We start from the raw sequence: 18,611 nt of genomic DNA, 5'->3' as shown, positions 1-18,611 counted from the left end.
GGAGTGGTACTTCTCCTGAAGTTCGCTCAGCGTGTCTGCAGTCAGTTCATCTAGATACATTCTCAGCCAGTGCAGCATGAACAGCTTGGTGTCTTGTGGATCTGCAGAAGTTAAACACGCCAGGAAGGATCTCATGAAGTCATTGAGAGGGAATGCTCTCTTCAGCTGTTCACGAAGGAAGGCTCTTTTCTCAGTTCTGATCTCGCTCAGCTGCTGTTCAATACTTTTGTTCGCTTTGCTGTTCAGACGATATTGTTCTTTGTCCTTCATGAACCACTGGTGCCACAGCTCACCCTGCAGAGGCAACAGCTCCTTCTTGAGGCTCAATAACTCTCTTTCTCTCAGCAGCATCAACAAAACCTGGGCCTTTTCCTTCCCTTCTGTACAGGAGTCACTGTCTTCATCCACCTTGAACTGCTGTCATCTCACTGCCTGTAAGTATGTCTGCAGGCTGGAGGTCTTGTTCACAGTGGAGACGCAGTGTTTGATGTTCAATATTATTTCTTTAGTCAGCTGTGCTTCTCCCCTGTTCTTGGCAGCCAGTCTCACCTTGGTTGGATTGTTTCCTGGAGGGACTTTACTCTGTCCAGCAAACAGATAGATCAAGATCAGGGGGGCAGGAGAGTCGATAAGAGCCTCAGCTGTCTTCTTCTCTTCTCCCTCCAGTGGAGACTCTGGGATCAGAAGCACGTTGACAGTGCTGACCTCCTGGAGAAACTGCAGCAGCTCTGGGTGTTTGCTAGCATCGCCGTGAAGGTTCAGGAAAGCCACACAGCTGTCGAACACGTCGTCCTTCCAGCCTCCTGGACAGTACCAGGCGATCTCCACCACCCCGTCCATGAGCAGGCGGTGTGGGGAGCTGCCCCTGCAGTGCCGGTGGAAAAACACACTGTGTCTCTTGGGGCTAACGATGCTGTTGAGGATCTGGAATTTGGAGACAGAGGATGATCCCAGCCTGATGAAGGACACAGTTGACACTGGAGTGTTGAACATGTCCCTGCAGTTGTGTTTCACAGAGCTGCCTCTCTCTGAGGGCTCCTTACTCTCTTGACCTGCCTCAGGGCCCACAGAGGGAACTCCACTGCCCCAGTCTCAGGGCTGGGCACCAGGAGGGGTAAGGCAAACTGACAGGTGGAGAGCTTGGAGAAGAGGAACGCTCTCAGGAAGTCATCAGAGCAGTGGAACACAGCCATGTGGACATCCAGGGGGTGAATGTGCGACTCTTGATAGATGCCCTCTCCGTAAGAGTCTTCAGAAGTGCCATCGCAGGAAGTGGAACTCTGGAGTCCAAGAGTGAAAAAGTCATCACTGCCTGTTGTGTCATCCGTTGACTTCTCTTTCATCAGACTGCTGCCAGCAGAGTCAGTCTTGTGATCTTTAAGGAACAAGGTCCTGTAACTGTAGTCCAACATCATGAGTTTGTAGAGATAGTGAAAGTACAGCTCTTTCTCTGTTTGAGGTTGGGTGACACTGCATGACAAACTGTTGATAATGAGCACATAGGTTTTCTTCAGCCTACTGGGATATGAATCCCTGAGGCCAAGTTTTTGTAGCAAGTTCAGAAAAGCATCTCTTTCATTTTTCACTGCCTCACTGAATTGTTCTTCCGTTGTGTTTCAGTGATGGTCATCCTGTACAGAGGACTCTGTCAGATCACCTCTTTGGTTGTGCTCTGAGAAAGCAATTTCCTGGCACTGTGTTAGATTCTTCAGCTCTTTGCCAATTTTCTCCTTGTTTTCAGAAATAGATATTCGTTCTTGCTGAAGTCTTTCCCAGTCCTGGTGTTCATATGCAGAACTCATTGCTGAGGAAACATCAGGTGCCATTTTGTCCCTCAGCTGTGATTTCAGGAACTGCAGTTGCTTTCCCTTGTCCTGTGAGGAGACTGATTGTTTGTCTCTGGATACAGATAGAGCTGTCAGCACTAAGTAGGCCTGAGCTCTAATAGAGTCTTGTTCTTTCAGAGAGCAGTACTTGTCATAAGCCTTCTGCAGCTTATTCTCTAAAAAGTCAATGTCTTTACAGCTCAGATGACTAAAAATTTTGCTCTTTGAGTTGTATCCTAGAGCAGTGATGATAGAAAGTACCAGCAGCTCTGCTTCTTCCTCATTGTTCTGTGTTAAAGTCTGTCGCAGGGAGTTCAGGGAGAAGGATATGGTACAGGTGGCTTTGATCTTGGCCTCATGCCAGTTTAGAGAGTCACTGAGTGCGAATGTAGAATCTTGTAGTTTGTCTTTAGTTCTCTTCAGGATTTCTGCCAGTTCAGAAAACTCAGAAACAGAAATACCTCTGTGCCTTTCCTCCTCGGTGTGGTAGGCCCACTGCACGATCTCAGCTCTGCGAGGGAAGTTCTTCACAGTGAACAGGTGAGGCTCCATGACAGAGCACATCATCGTTCTCAGATTTACGGTGTAGGGGTTTTGTGCATTTACTGGGACAATTATTAATTGTAGCAGTAAGTCACAAAATGATTCTTTGATGGCTATTAACTAACCTTGTGGGATACTCAGCAACGCACACACACTGATACTAATACACGACAATACATTTATTAATACATAAAATGTGCATATAAACATAACAGATCTTAAGAGTGAGGGTTAGCAGAAAACAAAAGGTATATATTCAATCACGAAGAGTTACAAACCAAGAGGGACATACATTCAGTAAACCATTCATTTAGACCGTTTCGTAAATGAACTTGGATTACAACTTCTACACTAGATACTCAAAAGCATGTACATCACTCATAGGAATTAAATTGATATCACTGTGGTTGAGGTAACAATTGAATTCTCGAGCTGTAATGCAGAATGTTGAATACTCATCCAATCTGTGTGGATTCAGACCTCCGACGGACACAAGGGAACAGCGACAGGCTTGTTGCTGTGTCCAATCGGCGCTCTCTGCCCCGGTGCAGTGGTGTTGCGGCTTGCGACGTGGTGGGAGAGATTCCTGCTGCAATGCTCAAGCAGTGGGCTCTCTGAAGACCGGCTAGTTAGTCCTGGCTTACTAGCAGAGTTTGTGCACATGAAAAGTGACTGCGGGTCCAAGCAAGTCACACTGTTTCGACTGGAAGACCAGTTCGTTCCTGATGTAGTGCTAGTCCTGAATCCTGAGATTCAGCTGTCCACAGTTCTGACCGTAGTTCACTTGTTGATCAGGTGAGTGTTCGCGGTGGGTTCACGAGGCTTGCTGCTGGGCTAACCTCGGCGGATCCTTTGGTTACGCGCGGCATCATCCTTAAAACAAAGTAAAGTCCTGGCACTTGGACACACTGGCCGTTACGTGATTGTCCGAGATGAGTCTGAGAATGTCCTGGAGCTCTGTGCTGCCTGTTTTATCTGGAGGAACTACGGTCGTTCATTGGTTGAATGTTTTGCGGGCATTCGAGACCCACGTGGGGTTACCCTGCCCTACCAGTTCCTGATTGGCTGATCGAGGATGAGTAACAATGCACTCTGACTTTAGGGTTGTAAACTTTGGGATGAGACTCTCCCTTGGAATCTCCCAGACAGTAACACCAGATTACAGGTGAGGCAGGGTGACCCCCTGAGAGGACAGCAGTGACTAGAGGCTGCCACTAGAGGGCACCGTGAGCAATACGTTCTTTTATAGAGCTGCACTAATGTATTTAGTTGAATGGGAATGTAAGACTATCACACAGGTATGAGCTGTATGAAAGGGTCAGTGTCAGTTAGAGGAGACACTAGGGAGAAGGGTCTGTTTTGGTGCCAGTAGACTTTCCAATACGACCCAATTCATTCTGTGCATTTACTCACCTCCCACAGTAAGAGACACAACGCTGACGGCCTTCTGAATGTGAGAGCAACACTGTGTAGTTCCCCTGATCGGATTTCCTCAGGTCCTGCATTCTCAGCTCCTGATTCTCCACTGACATTCTGTCTCTGTACTGGGGGACACAGCTGGCTGTGTTGTTCTGGACAGAACACACTGAGGTCGAGTCTCCAGTTCCTGCAGGGTCAAACAGCACCTCCACTGGCTCTCTAGTGAACAGAGGGACAGACAGAGAGGCTCCAGGATGCAGGGTGACAGTGACTCTGTGAACTGAAAGACAATCAGGACAGAGGATGATATAAGAACACACTCTGTCAAGAATATAGAGCTGTTTAGTGACCCTAATGTAGACCTGCTCACCTCCCACAGTGACTGTCACAGTGCTGATAGTGATTCCCTGAAGGTCCCTCACTGTGTAGCTGCCCTGATCAGCTGGAGTGAAGGAACGCAGTGTCAGAGAGCTGTTCTGCACTGACACTCTCTGCTCGTACCCGGGGCCAGGGAGCCCTGTGCTGCTCAGTAAGACTCTGCGAGACTGGGCAGATCCTGCAGAATCAAACAGCACCTCCACTGGACCAGCAGTGTGGAGAGGGAGAGACAGAGAGACTCCAGGCTGCAGGCTGTGGACTTCTGAGTTGGAAAAATGTTTCCCCTTTCCTCACTGATCCTCCCACAGTGCCTCATATCACCACTAGGTGTTGGTGTCGGTGTATGAGAAAATACCTCAGCTACGATTCCTCTACCCAAGTAACACTAACAAACTAATATGCTATTCTGTACAGAGTCGATATTTAAACACACAGGAAGAATCTCCTCTGCTAATATCCCGTACAGAGTAGCTTGTGATGGATTCATCAAACATAGAACATGTTGGGATACAAAGAATTTCAGGTCGAGAGCTTCTCTTTGTCTCCTTGGACAGGACAGCAGCTCACTTTGTGAGGACTGAGCCCGTCACCGGAGGTCTGTGAAATAAAGCGAAGAGCTCGGCTCTTCTTCTACAGGGTGAGAGGAATTTTTACCCAACCAATGTTTCCAGAAAACGTTTAACTCACAGATGACAGCCGGGCGCCGTACTTACATTCCGAACCCTGTGCATGCAGAGTTATGAGACCTGTACGTTAGTTCCACCTTAGATCAGCCTTACGGACCAGATTCCAGCTCAGCATTTGACCCGATGTCCAAGGGAACTTGCCCGTTCTGTTATTTTAGGAGACTCTCGATTTCCTCTATCGGGAATCCGCAGGTCAAAAACCTCCCTTTGCTACTGGGCACCAGATGAGTTAAATACGGAGCCAGATTCTCATGCGCTTTATCCAGAATTATACGAAGGGAGAATCGGGCAGCAAAACTGGGCAGTAGTGTAGGTTTCACTGGCTGGTCAGGACACTGACCTCCAAGATGCCTTGTCTTTGAATTAGGGCCACATGCATGTCGTCTGTTGTGTTGTTTAGTTGTTGGTGTCATTGTCATTCTTCAAAAATGTGTGATCAACCCAGTTGGCCTCCGATTTATTGCTCCCTTGCCGAAACTGTGCCAAAGAATAAAGATCTCCGGTGCCTCTAACTATACCGACCATTCAGCTATATTCCTGGCAACACAATTTGGGAGTTCTGATGATCAATTTAATTATTGATTATCCCCGCTCAGTGCTTTCTATATTTGTAACCCCCGTCCTTGTAAAAAATGACCTAGAATGACAAGGTCCACACTCTGAATCAAGCGTCTGCTCCCTGTTAGGAGGTAACACGCTTAGATCTGGCCATCAGAGAAGGTGATGTGGTGGACGGTCAGAGATAAATCCCTGCGGCTGATCTTCTCTCGGGACATCTCGGCTCTGTTCTCGAACCCATTGTCAGGATAGCCCTTCCCGCCCATGTACTCATAGATGCGGTAATCAAGGGTTTCCCAGAAAACGTGGAGTTTGCGTTTGGGGATCCCAAGTCTGTAGGGTTCTCCGTTGCAGGGCAGAGTGACCGAATTCCCGAATTTTTCAGTCACCGCGACATGTTCCGAGGAGACTGGGCAATGGGGGGAACAAAAAGCAATAACGTGTGAGGGAATTTCGGAATAAATTCAATCCCATCCCTCCGTTTTCTGATCACTATTTCCAATTCAGAGTTGCCCATCCCAGCATGCAACAGGGTACAAACCGCACGGGATGCCAGGCACACACTGGGGCAGACACACACTGCTGGGACACACACTCACAGCCAGAAGCAAATTCCACCCACCAGCATGCATCTGGGCTTGTCAGAGGAAACCGGGACACCACTAACCACTGCACCAAATATATCCAATAGTACATCCAATAAGGAGCTGTTGTGCTCACGGACACTTGCACTGTCCCATCAGCCAACAGGAAAGAGGATGAGGCTCATCTAAATAAGGGGCCTTCAACCCTGGTCCTGAAGAACCTCAATCCAGTTAGAGAAGTACTCTGTGTCCCTGGTCCAGTCAGTCCAGGGGTCTGTGTCCCTGGGCCAGTTAGTCCAGGGGTCCCCAAAAGCTGACTCACCTGATGACAGAATCAGCAACAGAATCCATGTGGTTGACCTGTAATAACAATAACAATAATTCCTTAAACTTAAATAGCGCTTTTCTGGAAACTCCACTCAAAGCTCTTTAAGGGTCATGCGGATCCCCTCCTGCCCCACCAGTGTGCAGAGCAGAGTGATGAAGCCAGTTCAGAGATGGGAGTTATTAGGAGGCCCTGATTGCATGGTTTGTTAAAGACCAGGGGGACGTTTGGCCAGGACACTGGGGTAACACCCCTAGTCTTTTCCAGAAACACCCTGGGATTTTAAATGAGTACAGTGACTCAGGACCTCAGTTTTAAATCTCATCCGAAGGACGGCACCTGTTTACAGTATAGTGTCCCTGTCACTATACTGGGGCATTAGGAGCCACACAGACTGCAGGGTGAGCGCCCCCTGCTGGCCCCACTAACACCTCTTCCACCAGCAACCTCAATTTTCCCAGGGATCTCCCATCCATGTACTGGCCAGGCTCACACCTGCTGAGCTCCAGTGGGGCTGCCAGCTGGAAACTGCAGGGAGATTTAGCTGCTGTTTCTGCTGTAATGAAGAAAAGCAAGGTTTTACACGTACAGTACTGGCAAAGACTGTCGGTGTAGCTCGAGAATCATCTGGAATACTCTGATCCTCAGTTTGGAGTTACTGTCGCCTGTGGATGGAATATTTATGTGGTACCATTGTCTCATAACACTTCTCCGCCTCTGAGCTGAACTAAATATGCGCTCCAGAAATAAAATATCTGGAAATACAAAATAATATTATTTGATAACAAAAATGACAAAATACCTGGATAAAAAAACACTTTGACAGCAGCTTTCTGCTCTTTTTTCTCCTGCCCAGCTCTTCAATCACTTCCACTGAAACCCCCGGACACTGTCATCACACAATATCACCCAGAAACGGAAACAACAGTTAGCCACTACTCTGGCTTCTCTCCTGACACAGCTGGATGAGCTCCTCCAGTCAGGACAGGAGGCGCTTCTTTACACAAAGGGTAGTGGGGGTGGGACACAAGCTGCCCAGCCCTGTTGTTGAAGCCGATACCCTGGCTTCTCTCCAGACACACCTGGGTGAAGGTTCAGTCACCTACTAATTACCAAACCAGCTCGAGGGCTGAGAGGCCTCCTCTGTATCTTATGTTAATAAAGAAACGCATGATTGTGATTAGTACCAGCAGCAGTAATCGTATCTGCCGAGCCCTTGGCTCGGTCCCAGTTTGGGTGGGTCCACTCACCTTCCTCCTCCTCCTTCACCGGCAGCCCAGAGAGCCGGAGTTCTGCACAGGCAGAGTTACAGGTCACCATCGTCGTCGTCACCACCACCACCACCCTTTTCATCATCGTGCACGCGGGCGTTTATCTGCAGGGAAAGATCAAATCACCCCCTGTGCCGACACAAGCTGGCGACAGACACTGGAGTCCTGGTTTCCAAAGGGACGAGCAGTATCCCAGACTCGGTTCTCTTTTGTGTCCCAAATGGGAATTCTTCACAGTGGGACCGCACCACTCACATGTATAACCCAAAAGCGCCCCCTTCTGCTAACAGCTCATAATGCACACATGCCAACTTCTTCCTGCTCTTGAGTAATCAGCAACCAGATAATGGGATATCTAACAAGCAACTGGAACTTGAACTTGAACTTTATTGCCATATGTGACTGATACATGTACTGGTACAATGGAATTCTTACTGACAGAAAGTCTCTCGATTGTTAAAAAAGTGTAAAAACACAATGTGCAGACAGTGCACCAAGACAATATACTGTACAAACAGTAGACAATGTACAAGTTAACAGCATGAATGTAAACAGTGCAGACGTGTAAACAGTGACTGCAGATGGGCAATAAATAAGAAATCAAAATAAGGTAGATGGTATAGGTGTGGTCCGAGGGGCATGGCTAAATGTGTTCATCAATCGCACTGCTTGTGGATAGAAGCTATTGAGGAATCTAGTGGTAAGTGTCCATATGCTCTTGTGTCTCTTGCCTGAGGGCAGTGGGGTGAAGAGCTCATGCCCGGGCTCATGCCCGATTGTGAATTCATAGTCCTTCACCTAGTTCAGAGCTGGGCCTGCTTACTGCATCAGAGCTGTGCTGGAGAATAAATGGGACACACACTGCACAGTAACCCCCAGCTTTAGGGCGTCAGTTATTTGCTTGCATAAAGCTGGTGTCAGGGCTAGATTTCTCTCACACTATCTATTGTTACAATAGGAACTATTACTCTCCACAGCACAAAACTGGACGCAGCCCAACAGACGTGAAAGGCGATCTGGCATCTCTTACCTTTTTGCCCAGACATCGCTGCAGCTGTGCTGTTTCACCCTTATATGGCTTGGCTCCAAACCGCCGCGGTGTGGCCGTATGCTGTTTATTACAGTGGTCGACATGGAGGCTTGTTTTGAATACAGATGAGCTGTAGGCATTTAGTAGGCGACCTTTTTATTTTGGTTAGTTCATCAAGCGAGTCGTTCAGTCATTTCCGTGCTGGATATCAAAGAAAAACGAGACCCCCACAGTGTCCAGTGTGCACCTTGAGCACCAACACAACGCTCGAATTCACCGATAATGATGTCATCACTCCGCTCGTGAATTCGCGGTGCGTAAAGGAGGAATCTGCCCCTTGTCCTTCAGCTCTGCAGAAACACTGGGATCGGGGATCTGTGCAACATTTTTTTTTTCACGCAGATTTGAGGTGAAGCTGAGAATGCACTGCGTCCATACTGCAGAGGGGCGTGACGTGACGTGTCCGTGAACAGGACAAGCACTTAGATTGTGAAACAAACTTTCTTCTGACTGTATATATAAGAACTGGGAAACCCTTGCAGTTTGTCTGTTCTGTGGGGCAGACCCGGTGTGCGTTGATGGACTTATTGAGCTCAATAAAACTGAATCTGCACAAGACTGTGTCCTGCTCTTCTGATGAAGAATTTCCCACAACAGCAGGTAAGCAAGTATTCATCAGTCGATATAATAAAATTAAAGCTTTATGTCAGCACATACAAATACATCTAAATACAAATGCATCTAAAATAGTCTAATGAATTATTATTATTGCATAAAATAGAGTTTTAAAACTGTTCAAAGTTAATGAAATCTAGTAAACTCTTAAATATTTGTACTCCCGGGCAACATCAGTGTAGAACATGAAATGTTTCCAAAATTGGGCTCCAGTGCAAAACGAAATTAACTGGTTTGAACTGATCGGACCCCGACGGTCTACATCTGTCTGACCCTGTAAATGATGCTCTGTCGTTTAACTCTGATGATCAACGCCTGTGTTGCCGTCCTACTCATACTGAGGGCTCAGGGCTCAGCTGGACAGTCCAGATTTCCAGGCAGCTAGTCTCACCACACGCTGCTCAGTCTGTTGAGAAAACACAGCCACTTGCTGATGCTCCCTGTTCCCTCCTGATTGGCAATCGCCATTTGCCAATATCTTCTCACATGCTTTGTTCAGAGGGTCATATTTAAAAAATGGTACAGTAAAATTTCTTGTACTTCAGGACTTTGAGAGCCAGATTTTGAGACTTTTAATGATCAGAAAGCAAGGTCGTGGTAAATATGCAGAAAGTGCCAGTGAATTCACATTTTGCCTTTGTCTTATTTACTCGTTGTCTAAAATGCCAGTTTGTGTTATTGTGAGTTTTGAAAATCGGTTTTCGATTTTCTGAAATGTGTTTCATACAAAATTGCAATTTTTACCCACATGTTCCCCTTTACTGAGGATACAGTGACAGACCTGCTGGATTTGGGTATCCTACAGACAGGACTCAGTACAGTCTATAACAGTGCAGACTCATTTATATCTCATTTATATACACTGTGTGTTTGTTGTTGTCACACACCTACTCTTACAGTGTCCTGTCTGTGTCTCTGGTTTGTAACCTTTCTCATAATCAAACAGATAAGTATGGAAGCCGTTTCCGCCAGGGAGTAAAATAAAACACGATATCTCGCAGTTTCGACTTTGCGACATTGTATCTCAAAATTACAAGTTTATATATCACAACTGTGACATAAAATCTCAGAATTATGACTTTATTTCTGATAATTAGGACTTTAAATCTCGCAATTTTGAGTCATAATTTTGAGATCTAAAGTCGAAACAGCGAGATACCACAGCACGTCTTTTTTTACCCCCTAGCGGTAACGGCTTCCACAGATAAGGGAGAGAAACGGACTTTTATGTTTTATGTTGACTTTATTCTCATGAGCTGATAATAAAAGAGCAAAACTGGCGCCAAAACCCGCTTCCGGCTCGTCCTCCGGATACTGCTGCTGCGGCGGTTGCTAAGCGACGCTCCTAGTTTGAGTGCTTGAGCTCCTCTCTGTGCTGTTTTATTCCCAGGTGAGGAGCCGCTTCTTTCCTGGAAATCACAGGAATGACTGGGAATCCCCCGCCAGCTCATTCCAGCGGGAACCTCCTGTGGGCTGGGAGGGATGGCGGAGGCTCTTCCCTGGTGTTTCTGCAGACGAGGGGAGTCCTGGTGTCCGTGTGGCGGCGCAGCTGGTGAAAACGCTCCCTGTGCTGTGGGTGTTGTGGGCTGCTGGTGTTTCCGAGAGAAACGGGCTGTTTGTGTGGGAAGATGTTCTTTCCTCAGGAGGGGAAAAGTCCGTCTGGGGCTCAGCTGGAAGAACCGAGCGGGAAGGAAAGTTCTGGAAGTGCGCGTCTCCTCTCCGTCTGCTTCAGTCCCAGTTACTGCGACACCAGGACAGAATAGGAGTGACGAGCGAGTCTTCTTTCCTACACTGGGGATTAGTGGGCTTTTTTAGGAAACAGGACAGAGAGATAGAAAAGGACACCAGTGGGAGAGAGTCCTGAAACTGCTTGATGAATCTCTCAGTTCTTGTCTTGACCCGGGTTGTACCCAGTCCCAGTTTAAACTGGTTTACAATGTGGGACTTTTGCCCTGACACGACCCCACATGTGTCTCCACAGGAGACGGGAGTCCTGTAACGTGTTTTTAGACAGAAACCCGCCAGAACAGACACATTAGAAGCGACCTGGAGGAGAGGTCAGAGCGGGGAGAGTCTCTGGACGAGTATAAAAACCGGGAACTTTTTACAGCAACACTTTCTGATCAAAGTGTCCCATTACTTCACTCTCAATAAAACATTTTTAAATAATACAGAAATGTATTAGTAGGGCGATATCTAGTTTTGTTATAAAACGGTTTAATCTCCTCTCTATTACTGTTACTCTCACTAATATAATACTGTCTGTGTTGTTATCAGTTACAGTAACTCCGACACCGGGACTCATTACATTAATTACAGTTAATTAACTCTTTATACTGAGTGTCTTCAGTCGTGAACAGAGGTCCGTCCAGTTTCTATGCGCTGTATCCAGTACAGGGTCGCGTCTTTCACACTAATGAAATCTAAAGAATGAAAACTCATTGAAATGAGCAGTAAAACCTGGACTTACCAGAGAAACAGGGGAATTTATTAAAACGAAACTATTAAATACGAGTAAACTTCGTCAGTGTGAACTATGTTTTCTAATATCACTTCCACCTTTTTTAAGCTTCTTTGAGCCTGTAGTTTATATATAAATATTTATTTATACCTCATTTTGTATTTCGGTACCACACCAGTTATATGAGCCTGGTATTTTCACCCACGGCTGTTTTAAATAAGTTCAAAGAGGCAAGTAGTTCGCTCTAAATGTTAACCTGTCTGAACGCTTCTCCATAGCAGGCAGTAGCTACTAGTTACGAACTACAATTCCCATAACCCCCCTGAGCGACTTCCTGCGGGTGTCTGCACCCACACAGTCTGGCATTGGTAACGTCACGCAGGTACTTTCCGGTTAGGGCTGTAGTCATAGACGCGCGCAGAAAATAAACTCACGTGGGATTCCTTTTTAAAGGTTTATTTTGTAAAAAGTTAGTAAAAATATGGGAGCGTTTCCAGAGGTTCTTGCAGGAGAACTGCAGCTGGTATCGTGGATCTTCCTCTCAGCCTCGTACATCTTTACACTCATTACAGGTGATGTTACACTGTGCTGTTTAAAAACTGTCTCACACTCTGTAACACGCACACGACTGAACAGGACAGTTCCCCACACTGCACCTACAGTCCACTGAACTCACAACACTGTTACACATGAGTTTGTTTTTCTGTTAACACTCCGTGCTTCTGAAAGCTTCTTCAATTAACCCTTTATATACTTTATAAATATAAGTATCATTATGGCAAGCAGCCATATCACTCTGCAACTCACAGCTGGCAACCCACTGAAGCTCCGCGGTGTGAGCCTGGTCAGTACCTGGATGGGAGACCTCCTGGGAAAAATGAAGGTTGCTGCTGGAAGAGGTGTTAGTGAGGCCAGCAGGTGGCGTTCACCCTGCGGTCTGTGTGGGTCCTAATGCCCCAGTATAGTGAGGGGGACACTATACTGTAAAACAGGCGCCGTCCTTTGGATGAGACGTAAAACCGAGGTCCTGACTCTCTGTGGTCATTAAAAATCCCAAACCATTTCTTGAAAAGACTAGGGGTGTAACCCCAGCATCCTGGCCAAATTTCCCATTGGCCCTTTTCAATCATGTCCTCCTGATAATCCCCATCTATGAATTGGCTTCATTACTCTGCTCTCCTCCCCACTGATAGCTGATGTGTGGTGAGCATATCTATGGCTGCTGTCGCATCATCCAGGTGGATGCTGCACATTGGTGGCAGTAGTGGGATTCCCCATTACCTTTTAAGCGCTATATAGGTGTAAGCAATTGTTATAATTATAATTAGGGAGGTACAGTATTATATAGACTTTATAAGAGGCTGGTAGTTTACTGTAATAACTCCAGTAAAATGTCCGCAATTGGGTAGATATACACGATGATTTAATTAGAAATATATCCAAAATAATATATAATGTGTGTGTAGTGTGTATAATGATTATGAGCCCAGTCTGGACTTGTCAGAAGAGCACAAGGACAGAAGAGCGGGGGTTAAGAGCACTGAGCTGGTCTGTATCACCTGATAGTGCCCAGTGTAGAGTCTCACTGCCCCTGACACTGGAGTCCAGCCTCTCTTATGAGTCTCTATCAGGCTTTACAGACTCTGGGGTTAACAGCACTGAGCTGGTCTGTATCACCTGATAGTGCCCAGTGCAGAGTCTCACTGCCCCTGACACTGGAGTCCAGCCTCTCTGATAAGTCTCTATCAGGCTTTACAGACTCATTGTCTCCAGTCCACTGCTCTCCCCAGATACATAATGGGAACCCACAGCAGGGATCCAAACTCTCCCTCGGCCTTTCGGTGTGTCTCATTCTGTAGCACGTGGTGGTTATTCGGCCATGTTGGCTCCAGGCTCCACTGCTTGTCCTGGTTTTGAGCCAAGATGGTGACTTCACTGCGATACCTCACACTAGCACATAAGCAGCAGTGCCCACTGGTGGTAATAGACAGAGGTCTTACCTGATAATTCTTCCTGCTTCTGCTGGGAAGCATGGGAACTGTAGTTCTTCTCTTCTCCACACAATGCAAACTGCATCTACAACTGTAAATCTATAACTGAGCTAGTTTATCATATAATTTCAAACACAAAAAGCTTTATTGGCATTGATGAACTACAGTGTTGCCAATGTACAACCAAATAAAAAAAATATAGAAATTTACAGTACAGATATATCATAGGGCATTTTACAAACCTCACATACAACAATATTGTGGGATATTTATATATCATAGAGCAACTCACACAGATTGAGGATAGACTGTGTAATTTGTAATCACATTTATAATTCATGTTCAGTAATACAACAGTATAACTAACAAGGGTTAAAAAGTGCTTAAACATTTTTGCAACAGTTTATTTCTGCTGCAGCTCTGTATTGATAGTTTGGGCAGAGGGGCATTAAGCTGTGTGTCTCTGTGCTCACAGTTGACATCGCCACTAATCCCAGAGCCCTTTATTATTTCCTGGAAACCCTGTCCGTGAAGCAGAATGCCCTTCTCTGTCTGATTTCTGAGTCGTGGGGCTCACACACTGAACTCTCTCTCAGGACACCCAGAATCTGTTCTGTAGGACAACTGCCTCTCACAATGTCTTTCTTTGTAAAAGAGTCCAGTTGGTTTCCAAGTGTGGAAAGGAGATTCAGTATAAGGGACCAGCTCTCTGGCACATCGGCGTCTCCGTACAGAAGTGAGAGATACGTTACATCTCCTACACCCACTCCCAAACTCCCACAGCCACTCTGAGTTTCTTAACGTCCTGCTCTGTTGGAGCCAAACCATGATCTTTTCCCAGTCTACAGGAATGGCCCTCAAGAAGCTCACAGGGAGGAGAGGAGATGTTTCTTCTTGCTGATACTGGTACTGGGCCCCAGGATCTGCTCCAGTCAGGGATTGTGGCTGAAAAACACCACTGTTGTGTTGAAGATAAGAGCAGCTTTGCTTGTGCAGAAAGAGGGGAGAAGGGATGGAAGATAAAAGACTAGAGAGAAAAAGAGGACACAGAGAGAATATTGTGAGCTCTTGATCTCATCAAACTCCTCCTTCACAGGGCTGGGCCAGCTCTCTGGTCGTCATGATGATACAAGCATTCGAAAAGCATTGTGGGAGAAGACCCACTTCCTCTTTCCTCCCAGATCATCTCCAGGAAATCTACTGCACATCAGAGCTGTGGATGTTACAGGAAATGGCAGGGTGTAGATCATTTAGTCCTGTTGTACAGCTCCAAGCTCATGATGTTCAGAGTCCAGACAAGCGTCCTTCACCTCCAGACACTGAGAACACAAAGAGAGAGCTGTGTGTCAGTGTGCCGTACAGACAGAGGGTCAGTGATGTAGAAGAGAGCCGTGTGTCAGTGTGTCGTACAGAGAGAGAATCAGTGATGTAGGAGAGAGCTGTGTGTCAGTGTGTCGTACAGACAGAGGGTCAGTGATGTAGGAGAGAGAGAGCTGTGTGTCAGTGTGTCGTACAGAGAGAGGATCAGTGATGTAGGAGAGAGCTGTGTGTCAGTGTGCCGTACAGACAGAGGGTCAGTGATGTAGGAGAGAGAGTTTCGGTGTGATCAGGACCTGCTCTGTTGGAGCCAAACCATGATCTTTTCCCAGTCTACAGGAATGGCCCTCAAGAAGCTCACAGGGAGGAGAGGAGATGTTTCTTCTTGCTGATACTGGTACTGGGCCCCAGGATCTGCTCCAGTCAGGGATTGTGGCTGAAAAACACCACTGTTGTGTTGAAGATAAGAGCAGCTTTGCTTGTGCAGAAAGAGGGGAGAAGGGATGGAAGATAAAAGACTAGAGAGAAAAAGAGGACACAGAGAGAATATTGTGAGCTCTTGATCTCATCAAACTCCTCCTTCACAGGGCTGGGCCAGCTCTCTGGTCGTCATGATGATACAAGCATTCGAAAAGCATTGTGGGAGAAGACCCACTTCCTCTTTCCTCCCAGATCATCTCCAGGAAATCTACTGCACATCAGAGCTGTGGATGTTACAGGAAATGGCAGGGTGTAGATCATTTAGTCCTGTTGTACAGCTCCAAGCTCATGATGTTCAGAGTCCAGACAAGCGTCCTTCACCTCCAGACACTGAGAACACAAAGAGAGAGCTGTGTGTCAGTGTGCCGTACAGACAGAGGGTCAGTGATGTAGAAGAGAGCCGTGTGTCAGTGTGTCGTACAGAGAGAGAATCAGTGATGTAGGAGAGAGCTGTGTCAGTGTGTCGTACAGACAGAGGGTCAGTGATGTAGGAGAGAGAGCTTTGTGTCAGTGTGTCGTACAGACAGAGGATCAGTGATGTAGGAGAGAGCTGTGTGTCAGTGTGTCGTACAGAGAGAGGGTCAGTGATGTAGGAGAGAGAGCCGTGTGTCAGTGTGTCGTACAGACAGAGGATCAGTGATGTAGGAGAGAGAGCTGTGTGTTAGTGTGTCGTACAGACAGAGGGTCAGTGATGTAGGAGAGAGAGCCGTGTGTCAGTGTGCCGTACAGACAGAGGATCAGTGATGTAGGAGAGAGCTGTGTGTCAGTGTGTCGTACAGAGAGAGGGTCAGTGATGTAGGAGAGAGAGCCGTGTGTCAGTGTGTCGTACAGACAGAGGATCAGTGATGTAGGAGAGAGAGCTGTGTGTCAGTGTGCCATACAGAGGGTCAGTGATGTAGGAGAGAGAGCTGTGTGTCAGTGTGTCGTACAGACAGAGGGTCAGTGATGTAGGAGAGAGCTGTGTGTCAGTGTGTCGTACAGACAGAGGGTCAGTAATGTAGGAGAGAGAGAGCTGTGTGTCAGTGTGCCGTACAGACAGAGGGTCAGTGATGTTGGAGAGAGAGCTGTGTGTCAGTGTGTCATACAGAGAGAGGGTCAGTGATGTAGGAGAGAGAGCTGTGTGTCAGTGTGCCGTACAGACAGAGGGTCAGTGATGTAGGAGAGAGAGAGCTGTGTGTCAGTGTGTCGTACAGAGAGAGGATCAGTGATGTAGGAGAGAGAGAGCTGTGTGTCAGTGTGTCGTACAGAGAGAGGATCAGTGATGTAGGAAAGAGCTGTGTGTCAGTGTGCCGTACAGACAGAGGGTCAGTGATGTAGGAGAGAGAGAGCTGTGTGTCAGTGTGTCGTGCAGACAGAGGATCAGTGATGTAGGAGAGAGAGCTGTGTGTCAGTGTGTCGTACAGACAGAGGATCAGTGATGTAGGAGAGAGAGCTGTGTGTCAGTGTGCCGTACAGACAGAGGGTCAGTGATGTAGGAGAGAGAGAGCTGTGTGTCAGTGTGTCGTACAGACAGAGGGTCAGTGATGTAGGAGAGAGAGCTGTGTGTCAGTGTGCCGTACAGACAGAGGGTCAGTGATGTAGGAGAGAGAGCTGTGTGTCAGTGTGTCGTACAGACAGAGGGTCAGTGATGTAGGAGAGAGCTGTGTGTCAGTGTGTCATACAGACAGAGGGTCAGTGATGTAGGAGAGAGAGAGCCGTGTGTCAGTGTGTCGTACAGACAGAGGGTCAGTGATGTAGGAGAGAGAGCTGTGTGTCAGTGTGTCGTACAGACAGAGGGTCAGTGATGTAGGAGAGAGAGCTGTGTGTCAGTGTGTCGTACAGACAGAGGGTCAGTGATGTAGGAGAGAGCTGTGTGTCAGTGTGTCGTACAGACAGAGGGTCAGTGATGTAGGAGAGAGAGCTGTGTGTCAGTGTGTCATACAGACAGAGGGTCAGTGATGTAGGAGAGAGAGAGCTGTGTGTCAGTGTGTCGTGCAGACAGAGGATCAGTGATGTAGGAGAGAGAGCTGTGTGTCAGTGTGTCGTACAGACAGAGGATCAGTGATGTAGGAGAGAGAGCTGTGTGTCAGTGTGCCGTACAGACAGAGGGTCAGTGATGTAGGAGAGAGAGCTGTGTGTCAGTGTGTCGTACAGACAGAGGGTCAGTGATGTAGGAGAGAGAGAGCTGTGTGTCAGTGTGTCGTACAGACAGAGGGTCAGTGATGTAGGAGAGAGAGCTGTGTGTCAGTGTGTCGTACAGACAGAGGGTCAGTAATGTAGGAGAGAGAGAGCTGTGTGTCAGTGTGCCGTACAGACAGAGGGTCAGTGATGTAGAAGAGAGCCGTGTGTCAGTGTGTCGTACAGAGAGAGAATCAGTGATGTAGGAGAGAGCTGTGTCAGTGTGTCGTACAGACAGAGGGTCAGTGATGTAGGAGAGAGAGAGCTGTGTGTCAGTGTGCCGTACAGACAGAGGGTCAGTGATGTAGGAGAGAGAGCTGTGTGTCAGTGTGTCATACAGAGAGAGGGTCAGTGATGTAGGAGAGAGAGCTGTGTGTCAGTGTGCCGTACAGACAGAGGGTCAGTGATGTAGGAGAGAGAGAGCTGTGTGTCAGTGTGTCGTACAGAGAGAGGATCAGTGATGTAGGAGAGAGAGAGCTGTGTGTCAGTGTGTCGTACAGAGAGAGGATCAGTGATGTAGGAGAGAGCTGTGTGTCAGTGTGCCGTACAGACAGAGGGTCAGTGATGTAGGAGAGAGAGAGCTGTGTGTCAGTGTGTCGTGCAGACAGAGGATCAGTGATGTAGGAGAGAGAGCTGTGTGTCAGTGTGTCGTACAGACAGAGGATCAGTGATGTAGGAGAGAGAGCTGTGTGTCAGTGTGCCGTACAGACAGAGGGTCAGTGATGTAGGAGAGAGAGAGCTGTGTGTCAGTGTGTCGTACAGACAGAGGGTCAGTGATGTAGGAGAGAGAGCTGTGTGTCAGTGTGCCGTACAGACAGAGGGTCAGTGATGTAGGAGAGAGAGCTGTGTGTCAGTGTGTCGTACAGACAGAGGGTCAGTGATGTAGGAGAGAGCTGTGTGTCAGTGTGTC

The 18,611-nt window shown here is 47.4% G+C and overlaps 1 protein-coding gene, 1 long non-coding RNA gene and 1 pseudogene across 2 annotated transcripts; all 3 read right to left on the bottom strand.

Annotated features, from left to right (window-relative positions):
* Positions 1-420: 420 nt before the first annotated feature.
* On the bottom strand, positions 421-2,393 carry LOC148827887 (interferon-induced very large GTPase 1-like; annotated as a pseudogene).
* Positions 2,394-3,570: 1,177 nt separating this feature from the next.
* LOC148827886 (uncharacterized) lies at positions 3,571-5,231 on the bottom strand. Its single transcript, XM_088926392.1, has 6 exons — positions 5,193-5,231; positions 4,994-5,062; positions 4,880-4,889; positions 4,159-4,425; positions 3,783-4,068; positions 3,571-3,583 (listed from the first exon to the last, which is right to left on the bottom strand). The coding sequence occupies exons 1-6, from the start codon at positions 5,229-5,231 to the stop codon at positions 3,571-3,573; spliced, it is 684 nt and encodes a 227-aa protein (XP_088782518.1).
* Positions 5,232-13,870: 8,639 nt separating this feature from the next.
* On the bottom strand, positions 13,871-16,448 carry LOC148827885 (uncharacterized). Its single transcript, XR_016091817.1, has 2 exons — positions 15,361-16,448; positions 13,871-15,066 (listed from the first exon to the last, which is right to left on the bottom strand). It is a non-coding gene; the product is annotated as an uncharacterized LOC148827885 (long non-coding RNA).
* Between the last annotated feature and the right edge of the window lie 2,163 nt (positions 16,449-18,611).

Source organism: Atractosteus spatula, chromosome 10, assembly GCF_055471065.1.
Source record: "Atractosteus spatula isolate fAtrSpa1 chromosome 10, fAtrSpa1.hap1, whole genome shotgun sequence".
In the NCBI taxonomy this organism is placed as follows: Eukaryota; Metazoa; Chordata; class Actinopteri; order Semionotiformes; family Lepisosteidae; genus Atractosteus; species Atractosteus spatula.
This window is presented reverse-complemented; position numbering and strand designations above follow the sequence as displayed.